Source organism: Centrocercus urophasianus, unplaced genomic scaffold (genome assembly GCF_019232065.1).
Source record: "Centrocercus urophasianus isolate 14NV4802_14NV808 unplaced genomic scaffold, USGS_Curo_1.0 seq_22, whole genome shotgun sequence".
NCBI lineage: Eukaryota > Metazoa > Chordata > Aves > Galliformes > Phasianidae > Centrocercus > Centrocercus urophasianus.
Genome location: NW_024884778.1, coordinates 792685 through 820491, shown reverse-complemented (window position 1 = coordinate 820491; position 27807 = coordinate 792685). Strand labels below are relative to the sequence as shown.

At 46.6% G+C, this 27807-nt stretch overlaps 1 protein-coding gene across 1 annotated transcript in view; it reads left to right on the top strand.

Moving 5' to 3' along the window:
• The window catches only part of GRM7 (glutamate metabotropic receptor 7), a 212188-nt gene that overhangs the window by 171041 nt on the left and 13340 nt on the right, over window positions 1–27807 (top strand). The window contains exons 9-10 of the mRNA XM_042823557.1: window positions 22451–22697; window positions 27090–27182. Coding sequence (XP_042679491.1) covers window positions 22451–22697; window positions 27090–27160 — 318 coding nt within the window. The 3' untranslated portion in view covers window positions 27161–27182. The remainder of the gene's footprint in view (window positions 1–22450; window positions 22698–27089; window positions 27183–27807) is intronic.

Genomic DNA, 27807 nt, shown 5'->3' with positions numbered 1-27807 from the left:
TTTCTCAAATTGTGCCATTGAACTAATATGAGGGGTATGTCATCATTGGATTTCACTTTTGTTTAGTAATTGCTGAGATTAAAATAATAAATTTCCAGGTATGTCTGCTAGGCAGTGATGGCTGTCAGCATGCTCCTGGATAGGTGCAGCGAGTGGGACTTCTTGGAGTATTTTGAGGACATTTGTCAAGTAAAAAAAGTTATAATCATGACTCTGAGTGAGTGATGGTTTTCAGCCAGTGTGGTCTTCCATGCTGGGAGCTTTCTTCGTCCTGAAATGAAGAGGAATGGGAAAACGCCGACCATATATTCTTAGCTTTCCATCAGCCTATTTTTGAATCCAGATTGCGTTAACCTTTGGCTTTTTTATTTGTTTCAACTGTAATACAGCCACTGTGAAACTTGCAGCCCTTGATCCCATGTAGTCTTCCACCTTCCTTCAGATTTCTGGGTCTTTTTTCACGTTCCTTCTATTCAAATCAGTAAGTGGGGTAAGCCAAGTGTATTTGGCAGCAACATTTTAACTTATTGTGTTGAATGTTACATAAATACTATAATTTCAAGGCACATGCAAAGTGGATTCTTGTTCAGATTAAATAATATCACATTAGCACAGTAGCACTTCAGTGCCTGTTCTATTTTTTGGCGAAACAAAGTTACCCTTCAATTCTCCATAATACAAATACCGATTAACCAGGTAGGACACACACTTATTTTCTCTGCTGGGAAGGCTTGAGATGACAGTTGCTATAGCAACCATACATACGAGGATTTGGGAGTTATGAGGATTTCAATACAACATTTGCTGGAGTTTTATGCTGTTGGGTGGTTGAGGAAATCGGGCTTTGAGGCTCATTTGGAGCACAACTTTGAATCTGGCATAGTGGGGGCACACGAAGGATTGTGAGCTGTAGCTTTCTTCTAAAGAAATGTAATTTATCACCCTTTGAAATGAATAGCTTTAAATAATGCTAACATTTATTCTTTATAATGCCCCTGCTTTCCAAAACAGAAATGAAGACTGGTTCTAATAACAGTGGCTGCTTAGAACTTTATAACTGCAGATATTCGTTTCTCTCACTGTTCTGCAGTAGAGTTCGCCTACAGCTGTATTATGTTTTCGGGAGCTGTGAGGATCTGCGTGTTCAGGCACTGAAGTTCTTAACTTCATCCAGCATCAGGTCTGAGGAATGTGTGGGGTTTCATGCAGCCTCGCAGCCCTGCGGTGCCGTGGGCCGGGGCTGTCCTACAGTGAGCCCGAGCTGCTGGCTGCTGGCCTCAGCCCAAATGGGACCCTGGCCCCATGGAAGGCAAATGACTTGTTCTTTGGAATGTGTTCCCTGACGTTGTGCTGCTCTGCGATGTGGGGCTGCAGGGCTGCGCTGGTGCAGCCTGGTGTTGCTGCAGAACTTCTTGGAACCGCGTGGATCAGGAAACAGTGACTGTCAGGAACATAGCTCCATGTGCTTACATGTCCTTCACGAGCTTTAATTCTCACTTATTCCTGGAGCTATCTGGTGGTTCTGGATTTTTGTCAGCAACCATTTTGTGTAGTATTCAGCCAACCAAAGGTGTTAATGTTTCAGAAGTGAGTACAGTGATAACAGCAATACCAGTTCCCTTTGCACAGAAGCTTGAAGCATCCAACAGACGGATTGAGGACCCATGAGGTAGAAGCGTTGCGTCGGCCGTTCTGCAGCAGTTTGCACAGCACTCAGCCCTGCAGTTCAGGGCAGGCAGTTGGGTGTCATTCTGTGTTCATCACAGGGATGTGCCCCATGCCCCCTGTGGTTGTATCACCCACTCAATGGAGCAGCATCCATCGGAAAGCTTGCAGGATTCCAACCAGTCCGAAAACAACCACCCACCCGGGATTTGGCCAGCATTTGACACCCGTGCTCTTCAGAGGCATCTTCAGTGTCTGGAAGAACAAAGAAATACTGGCTGTAAACGTGTCCAAAAGCACTCATGTACCCACGTCTGCAGCACGCGCCGATCAGGGCTCTTCCAGAAGGATCCTCTGTGCCCCTGCAGCACCTCCTCCAGCCCAGAGCTTCTGCCCAGGTCTGCAGCTGCTCAGCCAAGGCCATGGAGGCCATGCGGGCAGTGAGCGCTGGTCTGCTGCCTGGGCTTGTAAGGCTGCTGGTAAAGCTGGGTAGCAGAAGACGTGCACACTGTGGGTGAAATAAGGGATGATTAAAGGAATTAGATCTTTCTCAGAAGGCCGTAAATTAATGGCAATTATGATTCTTGAAACAACAGGAGCAGAAGGTATGTCTACCATTGATCTGTTTTATCACATTTGCTGCATTGTAATGCTCCTTTAATGTTAATATGTACTTTTGTAGTAAAATCTAATTGAAAACACTGAGCAGGCAGAGCCCAAGGCCACAATCATGTTCCACATAATTACCTGAGGAGGAGGGTGTACATCTGCAATGAAGGGATGCCACCAACCGTTAGCCAGGCAGAAGCAGTGCAGTCCTCATGTTCATGCATGTACAGTAATAGCCTTACAGGAACATATAGGTGAGTGCTAAAAGATAATTAACAATCAATTCATTTTGTGAAATTGTCGCAAAATTGGAACAGGTATCTTCATAATGGAGTAATAATACTACTTTTAAATTTGCATGTGGCTGTCTCGTAGTGGAGATGTATTCATTTAAGCAGGAATTACTTGAAGTTTGCAGCCCTGCGGTGGTTCTGCAGTCACCAAGGGACTCTTTGAAGCCTGCGAGCATGCTGCTTTGATGTCTGATGTAGAAAGTGAGGGATCTCTTCACTGTGATAATTCTAGCCTTTTCCATTCCCTTCTGTGATGAGAACAGAGAAAAAAATCTCATTGGGAAGATGAAAAAAAAATAAATGGAAGTCGGGAAGGAGCGTGAGTTTGGAGGGGAGGGAAATGCCCTGACCCCCCACTGGACAGCCACCGCTGTCCTGTGCTGCCCCAGTGAGCAGGAGCACAGTGCTGCAGGGCTGCTGCTTGGCGCTGCATTGGGACTGCTGGAGGAGACCAAAACCCAATAGAGATGGAAGCACCCTCTCCTTGAAGAGAGCCCCAGTTCCCTGCAGAGAGCTTCAGGAGAGCAGCTCACAGCAGTGGCTGCTGCGTGTACAGTGCTGCACAGAGGTTCTGGAGGCAAAACCACAAATGAAGAATTTCACTGGCACCTGAGGGAGAACCTTTCTTCCACCCTGCTAGCACAGCCACGGGCAGCTGAAGCACTCACCGAGTTACTGAACTGGGAGCCAAACCCAGCTCCTCCTCCTCTCCAGTCTGCATTCAGTTTTGCTCCATTAGCCATCAGGAATGACAAACCTGGGCTCTCCTGATCACTGCGGCTGTGGTCCCCCCATGTCCCGGCACTGCTGGGGCTGGGTGGCTCCGTGCTGTGGGTGCTGGGTGCTGCACGTCCTGTAAGCGTGGGCAAGCACTGGGCTTGTTTCCAGCAAGTGCTGGGCAAAGTGTAGAAGGAGGGTATCTTCTCATTCTGTGATTTCTAGTGCAAATTTAACTGGCTAAAAAGCAACGTAATTTTGAAAGGGAAAAGCATGTGGGTGTTTAATGCATAGTGTCGACATGTACTTTTTGGGTTCTTTTTTTTTTGTTCTTTCTTTATTTTAATAGAAAACGTAGAGCTGCCAAGAGAGTTTTACATATGAAAAGCAATCTCTGCACATGCCCGTATCTGTGTTATGCAACAGTTTCTATCTGCAGTACAAACTGACAACACCTCAGCGAGGAATAATTGCAGCTCCATTGAGTCCAGCAGAGCAATTACTTTGTTGACGAAACTTTTCTCTTTGCTTGTGCTTTGATATCTCCGCAATGTCAAACTCACTTGCACTGACAACATAATCCTTCCTGCAGAGCTGTTGCTCTGACCGTGCAACTGCTCCTTGGCATCACGCGGGGTGCTTGCAGCACCTGGGAGTGCCCTGCTTCGGGTTGTGCCAGCGTTGGGTCACGTTGGGCATCAGGAAACATTTCTTCTTGGAAAGAGAGGTCAGGCACTGGCATAGGCTGCCCACAGAGGTGGGGAAGATGCTGTGGTTTCCCTGAGATGTTGCTGTATTCCTACAACGCTGATTCTCGTGCGTGTTTTTGCGGAGCCTTGTTTCATGGTCTCAGTGGATGAGTTGGGACTCTACACAGAGGTCTTTCCCGTGCTGAACTCCAGGGTTTTTGGCACTCTCTAGGTCTGTGCTGTGATGGAGCAGTTTGATTTCTTCTGTAGAAACCTTTGTTTGCCATTAATGCCCCTTCCCTCTGAATAAGAGTTAATCAACTCTCCAGAAAAATCCCACAGATCGTGGCTGACGCTGTGAGCTGAACGCTGGGAACTGAAGTGTCACTTTGTGAGAGCAGATCACAACCAGCTTCTGAACCCCACGGGTATTGTAGAAACAGAATAATGTTATTTTGAGTCAGAAATAATGGCTGCTGATTCCAAGCTCATCCAGGGACAAAAAGAAAACCATGACGGGCTTATTCAGTACAACATAAGCCATGCAGATGTTTCTCAGTTTTCTTGCTGAACTTGTATGCAGGAGTCAAACCACTTGAGCAGAAAGAATGGGTCCTTAAGTACTTTTGTCACTGTGTGTGAATGGGTTATGAAAGCAGCATGTGCAGGGGTGCTCAATCAAGGACCCTTGTCAGCAGGGCACGGAGCAGCCTCGCTTACTGCCCTCGTGTGGGTGACCGGTTCAGAGCTGCTTTTCTTCTGTTTATTTGGAAATGAGCAGAAGCAGAATGGGAGCAGGAGGCCCAAAGCTCGGCTCAGTCCCAGGTCACGGGGACTGGTGAGGAGGTGCCCCGCATAGCCAAGCAAAGCCTCTGCCGATGGAGAAGATTGTTGCAGTTTGTTTTAAATAGAGTCCTCTAACAGAAATGTCAGGTCCTCTGTGCACACCAGCGACTAAATATAGCTGGGTTTGCAGAGTGGAAGCAAACAGTTCTTCTTGAAGGCGCATTTTTAGTCTTGCATGGCTGCTTTAACGCAAGGCCAAAAAGTAGGTTTCACTGTACATAAGAAATGCTTGCACAAGTATTGACCTGAAGGATTTATTTGTTGTTTTAAATGGCTTAAGCAGGCATGTAATAATAATAAAAGTAGAAATTACGGCACTAAGTCAAAGCAATTGCCTTGCATTTTGTCTTTGAGGCATAAACTTAAAAGGTTAAAAAGAAAGAAGGAGACCTTGCGTCCCATGTGTACCCCTTCAAAAGTGATTTGGAGCACATTTCTACTTCTACATTTTGAAACAAAGGCTTTTTTGTATGTGTGCTCACATCCCTCGCAGACACGGGCTGCGAAGCTCCCTTCTGACCTGCAGCCACGCTGCCCCTCGTCCCTGTCCCCCACCCTCCTGGTGTGGTGCTGGGTGTACTGAGCAGGACCCAAGCTGGCACCAGCCCCAATGGCTTTGCAGGTAGCTCCAGAAGTGTGTTGTGCTGTCAGTGCAGCATAGAGTGGCTGGGAGCTGTCAGTGGGGGCTGATACCCTATGACAAATGCAGAGTGTCTCTTAGAGAAGGGGCTTAGTCTGCCACTGCCAAAGGAGGGCTGCCTGCAAGCGTGCAGAAGAGCAGCTGCTTGTGTTGTGCGAGCCAGGAGATGAACTGGGAGAAAAAAGGGAAACCTTGGGGAATAGATTGTAGGGAAACTGTTTCTGTGCTGTTGTTTTCCCTGTTAAGGAAGGGATCACGCTGGGAAGGTGCTATGCTTGATGGAAGAGGGGCTGTGGTTTGGCTGCAGTGTTCCCTTCTGCATTGAGTTGGCTTGGTGTCATTTCCATCCTAAACTTTCCTATTGCTAATGTGCCATCTTTGTGTTGTGGCAGTGACTGATGATCCAAATGTTTTCCTTCCCAAACTGAATAGTGGAGTTGGGCAAGTGTTTGCCTGCAGCTGGAACTTACCCTGCGAGCTCTAGTGGTATAAAACAGTATTCATGAGACAAGGTCCCTTTTCTGGCAGATATTCCCCAACCAAACCTATGTTGATAGGGTCATCTGCTGTGGCAGGGAGAGCTTGTTGACCTCTTTAATTGCCAAGGTTGTATGAAGGGTTTCTCAGCTTTAGCACTTTGCAGTTAATGATGTCAGGCACTTTAGCACCAGATTATTCATTCTGTGTTGGCATTTGGCCTTTAAATGGCTGACATGTCTGTGGCGACAAAACCCAGGCTGGGGAAATGAGGTGAAACTCATATTTACAAAGATGTTTTCCGCTCAGCCCTAACTGTCTGTCTTGTACCACTAATTGCCCATTAAATGCAATCCACTCAGCCATTAACCACCTTCTGCTGGAGCGGGAAACCCCAGGTTTCACCCTGCCTGTGCCCCTGAGTCATACAGTCCCGCTGATTAAGTAATGTTCATTCTGTGTTTATAGCAACTAAAAAAATAATGTATGTGTTGTACTTTTAATATCTCACGTTCACACGATCTCCGTTGCTTTATACTTAGAGACGGAGACGCTTATTTTAAAGAATGTAGGGGGAGTAGGAGGACAAAATACGAGATGACAATATGCTTCGTCTTCCTCTTATTCTGTGATTTGCATTTTCAACATCAGAGCAACCTGGAGTACTTAATGGAGACAGCTGAATAAGATTTGAAGGCAATAGGGCTCTTTTTAGTGGAGGAACGGCTCCTGCTAAGAACGTAACTAGCAACGATACTTCAGCAGTAAACTGAGGAGTAAAATGCATTTAAAAGCTTAAAACTAGACTGCATTAGGAGATGGTAACAGGAAAATCAATTAGTGCAGGCAAGGTGGTCAGTGCTCAACGTGTGATTACAGCTGGAGAGGGCATTGTTGGAGCTGGTGTCAGCAAGCGGGTAAGATTTGTTCTGGTACCTTAATTGGAGCACTAGGGAAGTTCAAGTGGGAAGATGGAGTGTTTTGATTCTCCAGAACTTCAGAATCAATGTAGCTTTAGCTCATTTTATTGACTGGAGGATGAGATCTGTTAATGACTCCAGATGGAAAGGAAGGCCATGCCGACAGCCAGCCACCTCCAACCGGGGCTGAGCAAGATGTGGTGGGGAGGAAATAGGTGACAGCATGGCTGGGAGGGGAGGACTCACTGCTGGACACAGCCACAGTGCCTGCTGAGTGCAGGGAGCAGGAGGTGGGACGTGGAGGCAGTCTGTTAGGGCAAGCTTCCCTGGGGGCTGCGCGGCTTGATTTGATTGCAATCATGCACAGAGAAATTCCTCCTCGTAATGCTTCGTGTCCCTTGGGCTGCTGGCTGAGGCTTCGCTTTGCACAAATGCAGCCTTGTTCTTACTGGCTTCCTTGTGGCTTCGTCATGAGCGATAAGGGAACCGCCAGATCCTCAGCGTTTATTTCTTGATGCCTAGGAAGGGGTAGGAGGCAGTAAATACATCTTAGTTGAGAATAAAGACAGGTATGCTGTGAATACAGCAATAGATAGAGGCGTAGGATGGCTTAAGTTGGAAGGGATCCCAAAGATTATCTGTATAAATCTGCATAATAATTTTAATGTAAAACGTTTAATAAAGTATAGATGTAGAACTGGCTCCTTGGCTCATTAACTTTTGTCAGACCATGACTAGTTAAACATCAGCTGCATTGGCTTCAGACTCGAGTTGTTGTTATCCTTTAATATTCCTGATTGCTTTCTGTGCAAGTACCCCAAAGGAAACTGCAGGTATGGAGCACTAAATAACTCCTGGCAATTTGTAATGCGGTCTCAGAGGTGTGAAGCATTGGAGTCCATTTCTGAGTTAATTCAGAGCTGGTAATGAGGAATTGTGAGCTGTTGTGGAGCAGCACAGCACACAGTGTCACCTCGTTAGACTCTACTGGAAAATGGTTTGGCTATTGCTGTAAGCTGTCGTTGCAGCATTAAGTGAGACAGAGATTCAGTTTATCGCCGTAATGAAATAAGTGCCGTATTTGCTAATTAGGGGTGGAAGCTCTTGGTGTTGTGATTTGGTTCACAGGCAAGGATGTCTCCTAACTGCCCACCAGCACGGGGGGTTGTGGGATGAAACTCCTCAGCTCCTAAAGTGATTGGCTGCTTGTAATGAAGTCTCAAATAAACAAGTACCGAAATCATCTTCTATTCCAGGATTACCCATTCCCAGTTTAACCTAACAATAAATGCCCATCTGTGAGCTGTGGAAACTCAAGGATTGCATAAGCCACAAACAAGCTTGCCCCATCCATGAGTTATGATGGATTTAGCAGTTGCCATGCCGACAGTTTGTTCTAATTGAGATACATTAGTAGCAACAAGGCTTGGATGGCTCAAGTTAATTGGATGCAAACTTGGACATTCTGCCCCCCACACCTTAGGTCTATAAATATCTAAGGTGTGGGGGGCAGAATGGCGAGGCCAGACTGTTTTCAGTGGTGAGTGGAGACAGGACGAGGGGAAACGGCTGGAAACTGCAGCATAGGAAGTTCCGCACACATGTGCGCAAGAACTTCTTTACAGTGAGGGTGACGGAGCACTGGAACAGGCTGCCCAGGGAGGTGGTGGAGTCTCCTTCTCTGGAGATGTTTAAGACCTGCCTGGATGCCGACCTGTGCGACCTGCTGTAGGGAACCTGCTTTGGCAGGGGGGTTGGACTCGATGATCTCTGGAGGTCCCTTCCAACCCCTACAATTCTGTGATTCTGTGATTCTGTGATTGGACGGCGATGAAATAATAGATAAATTTAACACCAACCAGTGCACTCCTGTAAAATGTGAACGATTTGTCTTCAAAAAATTGCAAAGCATTTCTGTGTCCTTGACGAGTGGTTTGCAGCCCGTATGCCTGCAGCAGGGATGGTTCAGGTTGGATATTAGGAGGAAGTTCTTCACACAGAGGGTGGTGAGGCACTGGCACAGGCTGCCCAAGGAGGCTGTGGATGCCCCATCCCTGCATGCATTCAAGGCCAGGCTGGATGTGGCTCTGGGCAGCCTGGGCTGCTGGTTGGCAACCTGCACACAGCAGGGGGTTGGAATTGGATGAGCACTGTGGGCCTTTGCAACCCAGGCCATTCTGTGATTCTATGCTATGAGCTGGAGAGCAGGACAGCCACTGCGCTGCGTTTGGAATAGGGGATTGGGGTGGGGATGGCTGACAGGCCTTACTGTCCTGTCAGGAAGACGTGTTACAGTCACAAAGAGCACAGCCTTGCTTTCAGAAAATGCTGAAGTTTGCATTGTAGAGCCTCCCATCCTGCAGCACGTTCACCCTGCTCCGCTTCTCTTTGCCCTTGGGTGCTTTTTAGCACTCAGACCACACCAAAATAGAAATGCATCCTTGAGTAACTAACAGAAAAGGAAAACGTGTAACTTTTTAATGAGGAGTTGTCTTTCTTCATGTGCAAGGGTTTAAATTCCTAAGGACAGCTGGTCTGAGATGAAGGCTTTGCTGCCATAGCTTGCCCTCCTCTGACTCCAGCCATTCTTTCTGCGGCTCTAAAACACTCAGTTTACATTTGAGCTTCAGAAAGCAAAATAATTCTGATAGTAATCAGTAAATCTGGACCCAGTAGAAGTAACTGGCTGGCTAGAATTGCAGGGTGCTTTTTGTGCTTGACTGCAAGCATTAGATCCCAAACCAGCACCCAGCTGTGCAGTCGCGCAACCCCTTGTGCAGTACTGTGATAATGTTAAATGGAGAGGAAGCTCCCAGCAACAGCAAGTTTGGTTCTAAGTAGCAAAAGCAATATGTAAATACACTGTTTTAAATAATAATTACATTATAATCTAAAAAGTCAACCAGAAGCTGGCTTGCTTTTATATGTATATATATATATATATATGTAACAGTGTGCTTTAATAATCACTGTTTGTTCTATTCTCTGAAGGTCTTAAAAGAAACATCAGATGAGTAAGATTAGCCCTTTTCTGCCCCTGCACTCTGCTGACACCGTTTTGCACTTTGAATTCCCCTGAAGGTCTCTATGCAGAATTAGATCTCATTTTATATGCAAAATATATGGAATCTGTTTTCAAGATAGTTGAACTTCGCTGACATTGAATGATTCCCATAGGCTTTTTTTGAGCTTACAGTAGGGCCACAGCAATGGAGGGAACCCAAGATGACCACATTTAGCACAGAAAGAGCAGTGCTGCTGGCACAGTTCAGTTCTTTGGTGTGTTAGAGGAGCAGGGTGTTTTTCCTGGGATGGCTTTGAGGTTTTGCACACCGGTTATTCTCATGTAGAATAATCCTTATTGCTTTCACATCCCACATGGAAGCCATTAGTGGAGACCTTCCTCATCTCTCAGGTGGAGACTGCTCTGAGAGAGCTGTGGGGATGAAACCAGCATTCGCACTGAGTAGATGCTCCCAGAAATAGATAGCCTGGAGAAGGAGTTGAATAAGATGTCAATAAGATTATGAGAAATCAATTTAGCCAGAAAATGTTACCAGGTGAAGAAGTTGGCGTGGTGAAGTGCCCAGTGGCAGCATAGAACGGCAGGACGCCATCGAACTGCACGTAGCTTCCTGCAGTACCACCAAGCTGTGTGCTCAGTCATGGCTCACCATGGTGTACAGATGTGGCTCCCAGCTGTGGAGGAGAATGGGGCCTTGCTCTTCTGGGAGGGCTGGAGGACTTTGTTTGGCGGTGTGATGGTTTGAGTACGTCGGGGCATCAAGGAGGTTCAGCTGCTGAAAAGTGAATGCGAAGGGAATCTATTAACTAGGCTGTCTCAGAAAAAGAGCAATTTTATTTCAGAAGATGCCTTCCAACAGGGTGGAAGTGACGGGATATAAATAAAACATTCATACGGCTGGAGTGGGGAAGACAAAATTGAAGGTGAAAGGCCAGAAAAAAACTTGAAGCTTGCTCTGTAAAATGAATCTTCTGCGTGGAGTCCTGCTTTTCATTAGGAGCATAGCATGGGCTGAAATAGCATTTATTTTTTTCCTTGTTAAGCCCGAGCTGACAGCTGGGGAAGATGTAGGCTCACAGAGCAGGACTGGCTCAGGTGCTGTGTGCATGTTGTCTCAGCAGCTCCATGCAGCACCGAGAAGAGGGAGAAATGTGTGGTGGGCAGAGCTTCTCTGCAGGGCTGCCAGGGTTGGCCCTTCTGAGGGAGCTGCTGCTTGGCTCTTGGTGGTTTCCTTCTGTTTTGCAATATTAACTTACTAATGTGTGATTATAAACCTATAAAAATGCCCACACTTATTTTGAATTATAAATTTTATTTTTGGAAGAGCTAAATGGATGAAATGAAAGGGCTGTCTGCCTTTGTAATGTAAGGCTTGGCTCATTTACCATCCACTAAAATTAAAGAAAACTGCAAAGCCCAAAATGGTTAATAGTATATAATAGGGGGAAGCCATCAGGGCATTTGCACCTCCCTGATTTCCAAGCTGTGAATAATTTTGGCAGCGTTCCCCAGCACTGCCAAGGCAGAGCAGCAGCGTGCTCTCAGCTGCACCTGCAGACGTTGCATTGCCATGACAACGTGGTGCAAAAACTTGAGCTGCTGTGTGTGTCAGCAGCGTGGCAGAGGAGCCGGCCTGCACTGTGCCACAACTGCCCGCACAAATAAGAGCACATGGAGCAAAAAGAGCCAACCTGGGTGCTCACAGCTGTGGCAGAGGCTCTCGCATCTCCACGTTTCCATCCCCTTTCCTTAGAGGCCAGCCCTTCAGTTCCATTGAGGCCATTCTGACCGCATCTCCCCTGCAGCTCCATGCAGTGCACCGCCGGGCAGCAGCAGGGTGTGCAGGCAGAGCTGTGCCCAGGGCAGGGCGTGCAGCACCCCTCATTGCTCCTGGCACTGTCAGTGTGTGTGCAGACTGCCTGAGAGGAAGGTCAGTAGAAGTTTTACTGAATAAATGCATACTTCTGTGCTGCTAGACTGCTCGCTCTCAATTGAGAAGATCTGTCTGTAAATAAAGGTCGGTTTGTTACTTTTTCACATTTATTTGTGCTTTTTGCATAGAGAAAGAAACAGTGCAGGAAAATGCTTTAAGGAAAAAACAATTTTTCCAGCCTGGCTGCTGCAGGGGAGAACGAAGCAGGCTGTGCTCCGGTTGCTGTGAATAGGATACCCATGGCACCTTGCCTCTGCATTCTACCCATACATAGCTGCTGTGTTGTTCCTGGGGCTCTACCAGCACCACAATGCTAAAACTGTCTGGTTTGGCTTTTTATATGATGTACTATCTGTGTAGCCTCAACCCAAGTCAGTGCCACTTGGACAAACATTTTTGCTTCGCCAGGAAAAGGTAACGTTTAAGAAGACACAACAATTAGCAAGTAAATCTCTTTTGTTCTGCAGTTTAAATTTGTAGAATTATAGAAATATCTGCATTGTTGGTGTGTTTCAGTGGCTGTTTGAGGTCATTTCTCTGTTCCGTCAGTTTGCATTCCCCTGTGCACCCAGCCCTACTTCAAGCAGACTGGAAGCTGCAGCTCCATCGCATGGCCTCGGGCAGCTGAGGCTTTGGAAAGCTGTGTTTGTTTGTTCAGAGTACACTCAGTACATGGCCCAGTACCCAGGTGCCAGTTTGTGGTGCGGTTTCCTTCATCTGTTTTCTCCACGTGCCCAAGCCCTAGTTCAGGCTGCTGGCACTGCGCCGTTGCAGGGCAGGCTCCTCCATGGCCGTGCTGGGTGCTTCCTCTTGCCATGCTCTGCTGCTTTCTCTGTGTTTCCTCCACGCCTTATTTGTTTTTCTCCAGAGGGAAAGACCCCCGCAGTGTGGGGAGATGCACAGCCTGACATCTCAGGTTTTCCTGGCAAGTAACAAATGCCAGCACCTCTCTGGTCTGATAGAGACCTGTGCTGAGAACATTTGAATTCTCAGACTGGGGATGGTAGATGTTTGCCCTACCATGCTGTCAGGGCAGAATCTAAAGAATCTTAAATTGTTTTTCAAGGAGAACGTATTTTTTTTTCCTTTTCTTAACGTGTGAATTAGCACGTATGAATTGTGTCCTGGATAACTGCAGAGTGAATTCCAGAGAGCAAGGCAGCTGGTCCAGGTGGCAGCGTTCCTTAAGGCTGCTTTATTACACAGGGATATTTATGGGGGTCATAATATTTTTAGTTTCCTGGTCCGTTTGCCCATTTATGTATTTACTTATGCACACATTAGCTTACTGTTCATTTCTATAATCGATACCTTTCACTCGATACTCACTCTTGCTTATTCCTTCATAAAACAGAAATGGAATCGACTTGAAGGCAATTGACCTAAGTTTATTTTCTATCCTAGAATACGTTAATAATTTAAGAAGAAATGTGAAATAGCTTTGCCTCGTGTTCATTTAGCAACTATTAGGTGAAGCAGGATTGTAGCTGCGGCCAGGCAGTCTGCTCGCTGCGGTCAGGAGCAGTGCTGGCTCCCTCAGGTGTTTCTGAGAGGTTCAGGTTGCACCCCGCTCCTTTCTGGGGCTCTGGCTTCCTGCTGGCTTGCCAGCCTTTCTTTGAGTTCTTTGTGCCACTTCCACAAGCATTCTCTCGTAGGCTGAAAGCAGGAGTTGGTGATGTGGGGAACTGCAGGTGTTAGGCTGCTTGAAATCATCAGTTCGTGGCTGATGTTGGCACCTCAAATGCCAACCCCTGCATGGAGGTGCAAAGGGTTTGTGTGTGCCCCGAGATATTGGTGCTGCTGGGCAGTACCTGCAGGTGTGCATCACAGGCGTGTTAGGCAGAGGTCCCCTCCTGCAGTCAGTGTCCTCTGCTTATTTTGTTTGGAGTTTCAGAGTATCACGTGTTGTTTTTTCCCCTTGCATTGAATAATTCAGTAGTTGAAGTGAGTAAAATTAAAGATTTCTAGACTAATAGCATCTGGAGTATAAGAAGGATAGCAGAATCTATTTCATTTGAACTCTAATCTCTGGTCATGTATAAAATGAATAAAATGCAGTAAGAGTGAAGAAATGTGATTTATACCAGCAGCCGAAGCCTGGCGCTGAATACCCTAAAATGCCAAGATTGTGTGTCAGTCAATTTGGGAGTGCAGCAGTGAGGAATGAAACGAAGCCTTTCTCCAATGATGTAATCTTCAGAAAAAATGACATGACAAATTATCTCTAACTCCAAAAAGCTAAGTGCTCAGTCACTGGGGGAGGGAAAAGCCATTGTTTTAATAATAGAAATGGGGGACATACACTGCTTTGTGTTTGTCTCTTTTGTGATACTTATTGTACTGCTATTATCATGAATGTCAAGCAGGGGACACTAGACAGTTCTGAGGATTGATAATGGGTTCCTGAGCTGTTTGTGCCTGCCTGTGCTTGAGAGCTGCCCAACCGGGCTGTGGCTGTTGGTTGTTATTGCCTGAAGGCTGTGCAGTGACTGCAGCTGAGCAGCTTGGTCCCTGTGCTGGGTTCCAGAAGCAGAGCACGAGGACACATCCTATCTCAGTGCTGGACGCACACGGAGGACCCTGCTCCAAGCATCACTATTTTGCACAAAGTTTGCTTTGCTGGCACATCCTTCTGTGCCAAATCCCTGCTTCAGAGATGACAGCATTCAAAACTGTCATGAGGTCAGAGGGTGCCGTGGTTCCAGCGTGTCCCAAATTCAAAACCACTTTAATCTTCTGTTGATTTGGGGCCATCACTGCTTGTTTCTTGGCTTAGCAACTCCTAAAGGTTCTGAGCAGTTCGTGGGCATCTTCGTTGTGTCTGTAAGTGACACAGAGGTAAAGCAGATTCCTTTCTCCAGCAGATGTCCAATCCCCGCAGTACGTACTGTGTGAACTATCTGATTTGTGGGATTGTCTTTGATGCTGCTTCAATTTCTCTTTTAGCCATGTGATGTCCTTTGAAAGCAGCAACATCCCTTGCCTTCATTGCTCAGTCCAATTATCTGAATAATTTAATTTCCTTCTAGATAAGCTCCTAGAGTTTCTCTCAAAGGAGGGAGAGACAAAATTCCTCCTTCATCTGCATAGTAACCCTCAGAGCAAGTGCCTTAGCATTTAGTATTTGGAATTATCATTCAAGTTACAGATATAATCCATAAATATTTTTTCTGATGCGTGCAAATTTCTTGCATAAGGAAATTCCTTTTATAAGGGAACAAGCTGTATAAAATAATTGACACAAATAGCTGAAACGTATTGGAAATATTTGTATTTACTTCATCTTTGCTCTGCCTGTTTGGTCATGAAATGCAAGCTGAAAAGCTAGATGTGTCGGGTGCTCTGATTTAGGACATGAAAATTTAAGTTGGTTTTGGCAGTGTGACATCAGAAGGAGCAGTTCTATAGTGCGAGCAGAGGGAACTGGAAATTGGTGCTTCTGGAACATGCTTTGCTATGTGGTCTGCCTTGCACTTGGCCTTTGCAGGAGGAAATCCATCAGAATATAACCTCAGTTTTCCCTTTGACATGCAAAACCATGGCAAATTTTAATCTAGCCCAGAAGAAGAGCAGGTCTGGGCAGTAACCTGTTATTATTTACAGTCCTGGAAGGCAGCACTTACAGACGTAACTCTTGGAGGGAGTTCTGCTTGTGTTTGCTTGCCTGGGACAACAGAATGTTGTCATTCCATGTGGCACGTGTTGTGCAGAGCAGGTTGCCCTGTGGAGATGGAGCTGATGAGGTGAGGGTGCTTTGCACACAGCACACAGGGCTCGGCTTGTTTCCTGGGGCAGATAATGACATCTTTTGTTTTCTGCTTCTGATTCTTCATATCTGGTCTCTGTTCTCATCTCCCATCCCATTCTTGTGGTAGGAGCAGTGGCTGTCTCCAGCTGAGTGCGTGGTTGAAGCTCACCAGGTCCATGATGTTTGTTATATGGTGATCTGTCATTACTGTGATAGTTCATACAAAACTCCAAAGTTCTATTTAATGAAGGATAAACAAACAGATCACGTTCAATATTTTTTTAAGTTAAAACAAAGCAGAAGAGCAAAACAAAAACAGAAGAGTGTGATTTCTATTCATGTCCTTATTTGCAAACAATAATTTTTAAAAAAAGAACAAAACTTAAAAGACTGTTGGAAGAAAGTTGTCTTGAACTGCCCTGACAAAAATGGATCTTCAGATTTTTGAGGGTGCCATCCTGCTTTCAGCCCATCAGGGGCTGGGGCTGATGCAGCAGACAAGTGCTGCTGTGCTCATGTGAGCTCTTGCTTGCTGAGGGCAGGCAGATGGCTGATCAGCTCTTTCTAGAGTGAGATATGGTTGTTATTGGCATGTGGAAAAGTAATTTGAGGAGCTGCTTTCCAAACTTCAATCTTCCCTTTCGTACCTCCTAAGGGATTGTGATGCTATGCTGTGAATCCTTTGCTGTTACTGTGGAGTTCTGTTTTTCAGTTCCACTGAAATACACCTGCAAGGTTAACCAGCAGCTGTATCTGACCTACCAGAAGTAACTCTGTGAGATGTTCAGAAAAAGCAGTCAGGCACTGATACAGGCACTGCTATGGGCTGCCCGGGGAGTGCTGGGGTCACCATCCCTGGAGGTGTTCCAGAGCTGTGGGCTTGTGGCACTAATGGACGCGGTCAGGGGGCATGGAGGAGTGAGGTGGACGTAGGTCTGGGGATGCTGGAGGTCTTTTCCAGCCTAAATGACCCTATGAAGAACACTAACTTAACAACCCCGCTGTGCTCGCTGCTGAAAGTCACCCAGCCCTGGGTCTGCTGTAAGCAGGAGTGCGTGCTTCCCATCAGGAGCACAGAGCTCCTCTCCAAGATGCAGAACAAACGTGGTTTTCAGCTTGGAAATCAAGTTGAAAAGAAAGAATATATGTTTACCTCATCGCCACTTAATTCTGCTTCAGTCCATTTAATGTCAGTTGAACTGTCGTAGCCACAAGTGTGTTGCGTATTTCTGTACAGTGTATATAAATGTAGGGGATGTAGAAGTCGATGGGCACTGAGTGCCAGAGCCCCACCTGCTAGTGAGTGGCCTGCAGAAGGGCGTTTCGGGTTGATTCTGTAAAATTAAAGACCTTCTAATCTTGCAGTCGGTGAGGTCAGGAATGGAGATGGCCTACAGCAAGGATCACAGTCCTGCCCCATTTCTGGGCTTCTTAAATCAAGACACAGCACAGAAAGTCTCCTTTTCTTGAAGTTGCAGTAAGTAGGAGTGGAGGTTCCTCACAGAGGGCTCCATCTGCAGAGCTGCTGCACTGCACACCTCCAGCACCGCCAGCACACGGCTGTTCCAGCCGAGCCCCCAGTGCTGCCAGCCTGCAGAACACAGAGTGGGTAAAGGGAAATCTTCTGACACTGAAATCCCATCATTTTCTCCAGTGTCACCTTTCACATAATTACCAAGCAGAGAATTTATAATTAGATGGTGTGACTGATTCTGTGACATTCGCATAGACGTTTCGCAGAGGCTATTTGCGTGCCTTGCTATTTTGTACTGTAATAACTGCAATCAGCATAACTACTATGATTTGTTTATCAAACGTCCCCTGGGTAGCATCCGTTGTCGTTTGTAGAAGTTGAGCACCACAATTTACATAGCGTTCCTGTGCCACACTGCTGAGGTGCTGAAGCTCCACTGATGCTCATAGAGCAGAAGGGCTTCTCTGTGCTCTGTGCACGAATGGGTGCAGCTGTTGGCCTCTCTTTCCAACACCACCTAGCGTCCTTCCTGCTCAAACAAGGGTAAGTTAGTTTTCCTCTAATGGTCAACAGCGTTGCAGTCGGTTGGGTTCATGAAGTTGTGAAATTCTGTAAAACAAAGGAAGAGTTGAATCTTCACAACAGGGATCAAAAGGTGCGGTTGCTGAGCAGTGGAAATGACAGGTTGAAGAGTGATGGGGCAAGAGTACGTTCAGTGAGCTCCCACCCAGTATTGTGGCTGTGCTGCCGGCTGTGTGGTGCTCAGCCAGTGGTATTGAGCCCAGGCAGCTTACAGCACTGCATGGCTTGGTGTCACAGCGCCTGGCGTTGTCACACGTACAGAGCATTGGGCTGTGCGTGTGTCCCACTGACAAAATAATCAAAGGCAACAAAGTATGATGAGCTGCTGGCATGGTGTGGATTATGCTAATAGCATTAGGAGCAGGAGGTTGCAGTGGAGGGCACACGGTGTGGTCCCCATCTCATCTGTCCGATCCCCCCTGCAATGGCCAATCTCTGCTCCCTGCATCCAAGACAGATATTTGCCACTTTTGTTGAAAAAGCGATCCTCCTGGAAAGTCACCGGGGATGCCAGAACCTGCTGCCCACAAGACTTTGTTGCTGTTGTGGCTTTTTTTTCTTTCCCCTCAAAATGATGTTAGCCTGAAAGAAGGGCAAACCACTTGCCCTGAGCGCTGCTAAAGCCTTCTAATCTGGGAAAAGAGATTGAGTGGGGCTTTTTTCAAGCTGCTCTGTTCTCTAAAGGGCACTGCTAAACGACAGCTTCAGCAGGTTATGATGCTCAAAGGGATGGGAATGGAGGCAGAGTCCTGCAAGTCACCAGCGTGCAGCGCAGTGCGGTGTCTGCAGCTGAGCTGCCATGTGCCCGTGTCTGCCTGGAGGGGCTGCCTTTCCCTGAGGCTCTCATCCATCAGTCCCACCAGGGAGCTGGGGCTGCCAATGGTGCTCTCCTGCACCAACACGGTTTTAGGGGTTCTCTGCCACCGTTGTTTCTCTGCAGTGACGTCTGCCCTCAGTCCTGACTGCTGGGTGAGGTGCAAACGGCCACAGCTCATCAGGAGGGAGAGGGCACTGGTTCTTTCTATGCAAAGAACAAAACTTCCAGTGAGTAAAAAGCATCTCAGCTTCGTTTAATTTGCCTTTAAAATGCCCTGCTGCCTTTGGTGCAGAAAGGGGCGTTAGGCACTAAAATGTCTGAGAACATTTGCATTCAAGTCTTTTTGCTTTCCGTATTTTTGCAGACACATCATGCAGTGGGAGCTAATCCTGGTTTTTATTAAGAGATATTTGTTGTCCTTATGTCTGTGTAACGTAATGTAAGAGATGAGCTGAAATCTTCACATGACCTCGAAGTCTTCCGGGAGATTTATAAACTGCCTACTTCATATGTAAGAACGTTTGTTTTAATTCCCATATAAAAGTGAGATAAATTGGTTTGTGATAACACAAGCCCAGAAATATCTGAAGTTACCCATTTATTTCCATATTGCCAAATAACACCGTTCACTGCTTAATTACAATGCTGAGTTAGATAAAAGGAACTCTTGCTCCTGATTAGACTATGAATGCAAAGAATTAGCCTACAAAAAGTACTGCCAACTGCTAAAAAGTCTTTTCTAAGGAATACTGCTATCAGTTCAGCGATCATGGCCCAGCAATGCAAACCTGGGCTGCATTAGTGCAGACTGACAGGCCTGGTCCTGTGGTGCTTCGCTTCTGAGATCCATTCTCACTCGTACAAAATTGTCCACTGATATTTTTTGCACTATATAAATTGCTGGTTCTTAGATGCGTATTTTTGAGACCAGTCTGATTTTCTTTCAAGGTTTTTAGGGTAATTTTCATCATTTGCATGAATAGAGCAAGAATCTGCAAAATACCGAAATCTAAAATTCAAATGGGAATCCTTTATGTAAAATAGATGATAAGAGCTAGGTGTCTCTGCATGTGAATGATATCCTTAGGGCTTCCTTTTCTCCAGTGCAGCGCTTCAAAGTCTGATGCACTGGTAGCTGTAACGGCAGTGTGTTTAACACCAGGTTGGAATCCATCAGAAATGAGAGCCTGCCTGGGAAGGATGCGAGGGAGCGACCCCCAGGTGGCTTTGTCCTCATGGTGCAGCAAATGTAGCTTCAAACCTCAGTGGAATTGGGCTTGCAGACCAAAAGCACCACTTTAGGAAGCTTTGGTTTCTGCTGGAAGCACTCAGCTCAGCCCTAGTTCTCGTTCACTTCAAGTTAGAGCCTCCCTTGCTGAATCTGCTTCTTAATTTCTTAATTTCATCTCCAGTTTGGAAACCGGGTTTCACTCGCCATCTATGAAAGGTACGTATGAGTTATCAGACCTGCATTGTTGGTTAAATCTCATTCTTTGTATTTTAAATCACCAATTTGCATTCATCTAAAATGCTTTCAGAGAATTTATCAGAAGAAGCGAAATAAGAAATGAAATAGTTTCATGTAAACTGCATTTTTATGTTTGACTGGTAAAGCCACAAAGCAGAGATAAAATACATAAAACTAAGGTTCTGCATAATAAGCATATCTCTTAGTTTCCCTTATCTTTATAAAGCTCCCATTTGTCATGAGAAGCATTATGTGTCACTCATCCTGCCTTGTTCTACAAAAGCTCTTTTCTCGCTCTCCTTTTATCTCCCATCGGCGATTCCCAGGCAGGAGCCTTTGCTGGCACACTGCTGCAGAGGACCCCACTGCTGGGATAACTGCACAGCGGGCTGACCTTCCGTCCCATAGCAGCATGGGGAAATGGTGCTCAGTGCCTGCATGCACCTAGTTAAGAGGCTCCAGGCACGGATGGTGATGGCAGCAGCCCTGCAGGGTGGGAGCACTGGGGAAGTCGCACTGGGAGCCCAGACATGGAGCAGCCCATGGGGAATGGCTGAGGAATGCTGCAGCCACACTGCTGAGCTCCAGCACCCACAGCTTAGCACACAGCCCAGCAGCCATGGCTGAGCAGCACTTCCCAAGGAGCGGGGCAGAGTGCTTCTCTCAGAGCGTGGTGTTCTGTTCCCAAAAAGAGGTGTTGGCATCACATCTCAAGGCAAACAGCTGCTCCAGGATGCAGACAGTGCCTGGCAAAGGTAACAAATACTTCTCTTGCTGAGGATCCGTTTGAAACCTTCTTGGTGTTTAGTGCTTTTCAAAGTAGTTCCTGCTCAGCCGCATGTCTCCTTTCTGAAGGCTCCAGTGCTGTCACACTGTGGGTATGGCAGCTGCTGCTCCTCACTCTGTGCTGACACAACACCAGGTCACATTGCTGGCCAGTTTGTCAAAGCTCCTACGGGGAGCAGTTGGCAGAGAGGCCAAAGGAGAAATAGGAGCAGAGTGGATAAAGTTGGCAGTCCAACACAGAGGTGGTGTTTTTGCCTGCAGAACACAGTGTGTTATGCTGCAGTGCTCAGCCAGCAGCTTTATTCTGTCCTCCAGTGGTCCAAATTCCTGCTTTCTCTGTAAGGATTCTTATGTTCTCCAGGGAAGCGAGGTTGCAGAACAACACTGTGTGTTTTTCACGACATGGCTGCATGGTGGGACTTGGCCCAGCACTGCTTCACAGGGTAGGATGGGATTTGTCCTAACGTTCCAGCACTGACAAAATTCTGATCACATCAGTGCCATTCCCTTCTGATAACGGGTACAGAAATGTTGAGAAGGCACTGCAGTCTTTGCTTGTGTGCTTTGGTATGGAGAGACGTCATGCACAGCACATTTCTTATGTTTTCTGTAGGCACCTTACTGCTTCTAGTGGTTGTCTTAATGAGTCTGATAGCAGCAGTTATGGAGATATAACAGCAAGTCCAGAAACATTCATATTTTTCCAAGTGCGGAACTTTGGAAGTATCTGAGCAGGGTCAGCATTTTCCTGTGCCGTTGTATTTATTTATTGAGCTCTTCCAGCAGAAATGCAAACTGATTAGCACTGAATAGCAGGAGAAGAGAAAACAGTGTTCTGAAGGAATTGCCCACAGTGTGTATTATCTTCTGCACGTGAATGGATGTACCATATATTTACCTTTTGAGCAGGATCTGCAGGGAGTTTACTTCTTCTTTCAGCTCCTTTGCACCTGTATTGTGCTGTCTCTGTGCCTTTTAACTCACAATAATCGTTATAGTTCACTTATCAAGTGTTTCCTCTAAAAGGTAATTAAAAAAAGAAAGGCTTTTCTGCTTTCTGTGTTTGCAGAGTACACTTGGCAATCCTTGTGTTCCTTTGAATACTCATCTCATGAGAGCAGCTGATCTCCAGCTTGCACATACACAAGGTTTTCATACTAAACATAGCTGAGCATTGGGAACACACAAATCACTGTGTATTGTCTGCACAGTTATTTCAATGTACAGAATTAAAGCATACTAAAAATAATTTTAAAAACCTTCCTTTTTTTTTTACGGCAAGTTTTTACTAACCCATATTATTATGGATTTAATGCTCTTCTTTTATAACTTAGAGTAGACGTAAGTTGCAGTTTATACCAGTTTTATTGAAATCCACATCTGTTCTTCGTTCTGTAAGTGGAAGGAAGCTGTGAGTGTGTGAGAGGGGTTGTGTTGGTGCAGGCACTGAAGTTCTGCGGTAGCTGCTGGCTGCTGCACGTCACAGCAGTTTGCAGCACAGTTCTTGGCTCACGCATATTTGGGTCGAGCTCATTAAAAAAGCGATTTAAAAAGAAGAGTAATTTGTATGGTTAACAAGGTCAGCGTGCCGTGTTACAGCCCCAGAGCACCCATGTGAATGCTGAGAAGCCCAATGGGTCGGAGCAGCCCTGCTGGGCCGTGCTGCCGTGAGCCCAGGGCTGTAGCCCACGTTCTGCTGTAAGCGCTGCGCCCGCTGCCCAGTCTGGTCTGTAACAGTGCCTCATGTGTTCTGTCTCCTAGCTCTACATACAAACTACCACACTTACAATATCCATGAACCTAAGTGCTTCAGTGGCCCTGGGGATGCTTTACATGCCGAAAGTGTACATCATCATCTTCCACCCCGAGCTCAACGTGCAGAAGCGGAAGCGCAGCTTCAAGGCCGTGGTGACGGCCGCCACCATGTCGTCCCGGCTCTCACACAAGCCCAGCGACAGGCCCAACGGCGAGGCCAAGACGGAGCTCTGCGAGAACGTGGACCCCAACAGTGAGTACTCAGCTCTGCTTCGTGCCGTGCGCGCGTTAGAGACCGTGAGCAGCGCCGGAGTCCTGGGGAATCCGTGCCGTTTGCCCTTTGCATTTAAAGACTTTTGATGGCCCAGCTTCGGTTTGCGCGAATTTCTCTCTTTCCTCCTCGCTTTTTGAGTCCTGCTGGTTGGCAGCACGTGAGGGAACCTCCTCCTTCCCCTCCTCTGTGCCAGCGCCCTCAGGTGCCGCAGCACCTCCAGCCTGTGCCACAGCAAACCCTGCAGGCTGGGAGGAGGGACAGGCGCTGAGCTCACCGGGAGCCCCGTTAACCTGAGATACAATTATGGCTCCTGCGAAGTTTCTTTGCCAGAATCTTCACCATCCTTGAAGGTTCCCATGTACGGGCTTGATCCGGTCCTGTAAAACCGAATGCAAATTTTGTCATTGATTTAAAAGGAAAACAGATCAAAAAGATGCTGCCAATTTCCTCAATGCCTGTACTGTGGTATACTGTAGCACAAAATTACATACTGAGGCCATCATGTATTTGATTTCCTTTTGAATCTGGAGGGAGCTGAGGAAGGAGACAGCTGCACAACTTTGTAGCATAGTGGAAAGGTTTGGGCACGTCTGCAGTTTTTATGAAAACCAGATCTGAATGTGGAGGAATGCCCTCTGCCTGCCTGTGATCCGTTTATCCATTTGCTGATGCAATTTCTGCCACTTCTTGTCTATTAAACTGCTGTCTGAATATTTGCCTCAAAGCAGAAACTCTGCTGTCAAAGCAAAGTGGGAGCAGCCAGCAAATTATTGTCATGGCACTTTTCCTCCCTGTATTCACCCCTGTGTGTTGTTTCTGCAGTGCCTTATCATACAGGTGTGCTCACTTGGTGGATGGATTGCCCCTGCCCTGCACCCGGCCCACGGCAGGGGTTGGAACTCTGATCTTTAAGGTCCCTTCCAACCCAATCCGCTCTATGATTCTATGAAACCATATTCTGACTGGAAAAAAAAAGAATCTGCCTTCAGAAACTGTGAACTGTCTCACAGTTCTGGCAGAATCAAAAGGGAGCGAGGAAATGTTTCTAACAAATGAAGGACCGTATCATGCCTCCTCTGAGCAGAACCTTCACCGCTCAAGGAAATAAATCTACTGTGTTAGGGTATTGGTATTATATTTGGTATTGTAGCCAGAGTGGGAGCTGCAGAACACTGTGCTACACTGCATGGCTGTCAAAGGCTGCTAGGAAGCAGCCCTGCCCTTCCACCCCTAATTCTTCAGCTATGATGCTGGGGTTGAGCCCTCCTGCATGAGGAGCAGCTCCTCTGTGTGTTGTCTGGGGGGGGGGGGGAAGGAGGAGGAAAGGTGAGGAGGGAAGCAGGCCCTGAGGGCTGATAGGAGAGAGTTGGATTCGCTGAACTGCGTTGCGCTGATGGCTGTGCAGGTCCAATGAGTTGGGGTGAGTTTCTCCTCCAGAAAAGAAAAAAAAAATCTAAAAATTTGCACTTAAAGAGATAAAACACGCAAAAAGAAAAAAAAAAAAGTTCTAATGCGGAAATGTTCAGTGTGGTAACAGAAGCGTTGCCCTGTGGGACTGCAGTTTGGGGGTTTCACACTCTTGGTTTCCCCTTCTGGTCTCATTCTCTTGAGCTGCATTTATTTGCTGTTTCCAGGCTTCGGAGGATTCTTTCCTCCCCTTCCCAAAATCAGTCACATTTTTCCCTGGAAGGAAATATTTTTATTGACCAGGACTCAGTTAAACCCCCGTATTTCCTATTAAAAATCATTTTTACACCCAGGGACTGTATGCCAAGATGTGCTGTTAAGAGGCAGTGAGGGGTGCATTCCTCCCCTGCACGATGTGTGAGTTTCTGCCCTAAGAATCCCACCTTCCAGCCCAAGTTGTTGGCCCTGCTGGGAAGTCTGTGCACAGTCTGCTGGGAGAGATGCCATCCCAGCTTTGAAATTGAGGTAGCTGACAGGAAAGGGCTTTCTGTGGTCTCCTTGGCTTACATATAGGACTCAGAAGAGTACACATTTGCTTGTAAGAGCTTGCCAGTCAGAACATGTGCAGTTGTTAAATGGTTTTCTGCAGATCTTGGGCTTTTCAGTCTGTAACGTTTGCAGAGAACGTTATCTTTTAAAACTTCTAATTAATTACACAGATACATGTATCAACCTATGTTCATATTACATGGTGCACCTCCCACTGTTACGTCATCCCTTGCATGTATGTTAATATGTACTACTAGAAGATCAAATGAAATGCACTACTGCTGTACTTGAAGTAGCAGGGTACATTTTCCATCCCCACAGAGCACTGCTACATCTGATGGGAGCTTTGCATGGTGTTCAGTGGGATGTCAATCAGGCCCCTAATGAGACAACATTCTGTGTGTACATCTATGGAGCAGTTTGTTGAATACCTGAAATGAGTCTCTTTTTTGCTCTTTCAGAGTTGGCTGTGAGCCCCACTGCGAGCTGGGCTGGGGAGTGGGGGACATGGCCAGGGGTGGGCAGGGTCCCAGTGCTTAGGAGAGGTGGGCTCAAGCTGGGATTGCAGAGCCAGTATAGAAGAAGAAACCACACTAATGTGGCTGGAAAGCCACTGGAAATGCAGCGATCCCATGTCCTGCCCTGTTGGAGGAGCAAGGATCCATTGTGTTGCAGTTTTTGCTTCAGGATGTCTCAGAAGTGAGAAATTTCACTGGCTGAGCCCCCGAGCCCTGACCTGGGCTCCATGCTGAGTAGGTTATATTAAGGCCCCGCTTTTCAGTCTGGAACTTTGTCACTCTCTTAATCATTCCAGTTTTCCATTTGCCATGGGCACGCTTTTACTCATCCAACAGCTTTTTTCTGCTAATGCATGTTTGCCTCTGAAACATTGCGCAGCGAAGTTGAGCAGAAACTGGGGGCACAGCAGCTCTGTCTGTGCAATGAGTGCGTTGTGTGCTGTGTGTCCTTGGTGGATTTCTGTGCTGGGGCAGATGCTTCTCATTGAGCCTGAAGCTGAGCTGGTAGTGGTGCTCCTGCTGGACTCTGCGTTTGTTTCTGCTGCAGCAGTGGTGTCAGACTCTGAGAAAACATTTGAACCTCCAACCCATACTTAACTTGTATTGAGATTTACATGTAATTGTTCCTTCTCCTTAGCAACCTGCCTTAATTCATGGCTTTTCCAAACGCAGCAATGGGGAAATCAGCATCTCAGTTGTTCGATAATAAGGAGGTTGTGCTTCTCATGGGCTGGACCAGCAGATCTTCCTGCTCACCATCAATGAGAGTGGTTGTGGACAGGTTCATCCTCATCTTTTGCTCTTTTGTGCTATGCTGATAAAGCCCTGAGGCCAAGAGATGTGTTGCACCCCACTGGTAAGTGCAGGCAACAGGAGGTGTGCAGCGTCTCTGGCAAAGCCGAGGACACCCATGTGGCAAAGAGCAGCTGGGAAGGAATGGCAGCATGCAGGAGGAGATGTGAGGAGTTGTGCTGAGATCTGGTGAGAAGCAGCGAAGGATTGAGTCCCTGTGTGCCAGCCATGAAGGTTAAGATTTGAATGGTTAGAAGGATCTGATTTTCAGCAGCACTGTAAGCCTGTGGGCATTCAAGTTAGCAGGAGCTTTGAGGACTCAATACGTACTCAAGCATCTTCAAAATGGTTTTATTTTTTTTCCTTTCTCCTCTCCTTAGCATTAAGTAGAAACTATTTGGCAGTTGATTCAATTTCCAGGAGTGAAGTGAAATCTCTGCCTGTTTTTCTAGAAACATTTCCATTTTAGAATATTGCTTTCCTGCTTGCTGCCACCTCCTAACTCTGACCAGCACGATGATGAGAACAGGGCACGTCAGCCCTCGTTTTTCTCCATGTGTTGGGAATGGACATTGACTTTGTCATCAGTAAAGTGTGAATAGTAAATGTGGGTTGCAAACATCTCTGCAGATGTACAAACACTGCTATGCAAATGCTGCCGTGCTGCGCTCTGCTCTGCTCGTGTGTTCATCCGTGTTGATTCTTAACATCACTGACATGACATTGCCTATTCCATTCTCTGACGAGAAGAAACTAAAACGCTTGTCAATGATGCTGAGGAAACCAAGAGTGAGCTCAGAGATGCAGAAGGACTGGGGAATGTTAAATGGAAACCAAAATGCTCTGGAGTTTGTTCAGGGGAGAGGAAAAAATTCAACCAGATCTGCTCTGCTGTGAGCAGCTGCTCTCATGCTCAGAGGTACCCGAACTTCTATGAACTGGTTCCTTTATTCCCAGCCCAGAGCTGATTTCGTATATCGGTGTACTGCTCTCCTCTGAGCTTTTTGGTCAGATTAATATCATGGCTCCAATGACAGGGAAAAATTTGAAGAGTTTATTGTGAACAGATGCATTGTACATACCAATGTATTTACTTTTCCTGTAGACTGCATACCACCAGTAAGAAAGAGTGTTCAAAAGTCTGTTACTTGGTACACTCTTCCACCTACTGTATAGCTTTTGCCTGCTTTCCAAAAAGGTAAGGAAAAAATCTAGCTTACTATTACTTTATTCTCAAATAATTATTGTCTCACATGAATAAATGAGGAATGTGCATTAGTGCAGCTACGTCAGAACAAGAGTCTGCCTTAAAAATTGTTCACACATCCTCTGCCGAAAGCACCCACGCAAAGGGCGTGCTGCAGGAAGGGCAGAGCAGAAGTGGGCAGTGCTCAGCCAGTGCTGCAGGAGGGCAGGAGCCTGGTGGGCCCTGCAGCCCCCTTGGGATGTGGGTCGCAGGAAACCCTCTGGAGGCGCTTGGTCCTTTTTCACATTGTTTCAAGTACCTCTAAACCACCAAAATGTGATTATGGCAATCAGATCGAGCCGCTAACAGAATGCTTTTGGGGTTGCCTGGCGGTGTGGAAATAACAGATGTGGATGTGCAAGCACTCTTTTTTACATTGTGAATTGCCCCAAAATAAGTTTGCAAACTACTTTTTTTCCTTCACTGCGGGTGACTGCTTCTGAATAACCACAAGTGAACAATTTTTGAGGGCTGGCTTTTTCTAAGTGTTGTGACTGCCTGCGTGGTCATCTCTTGCACTGATGTCGTCTTTGTGACTCCATGAACCAGAAACTGCTGTTTTTCTAGTGAAATCAGG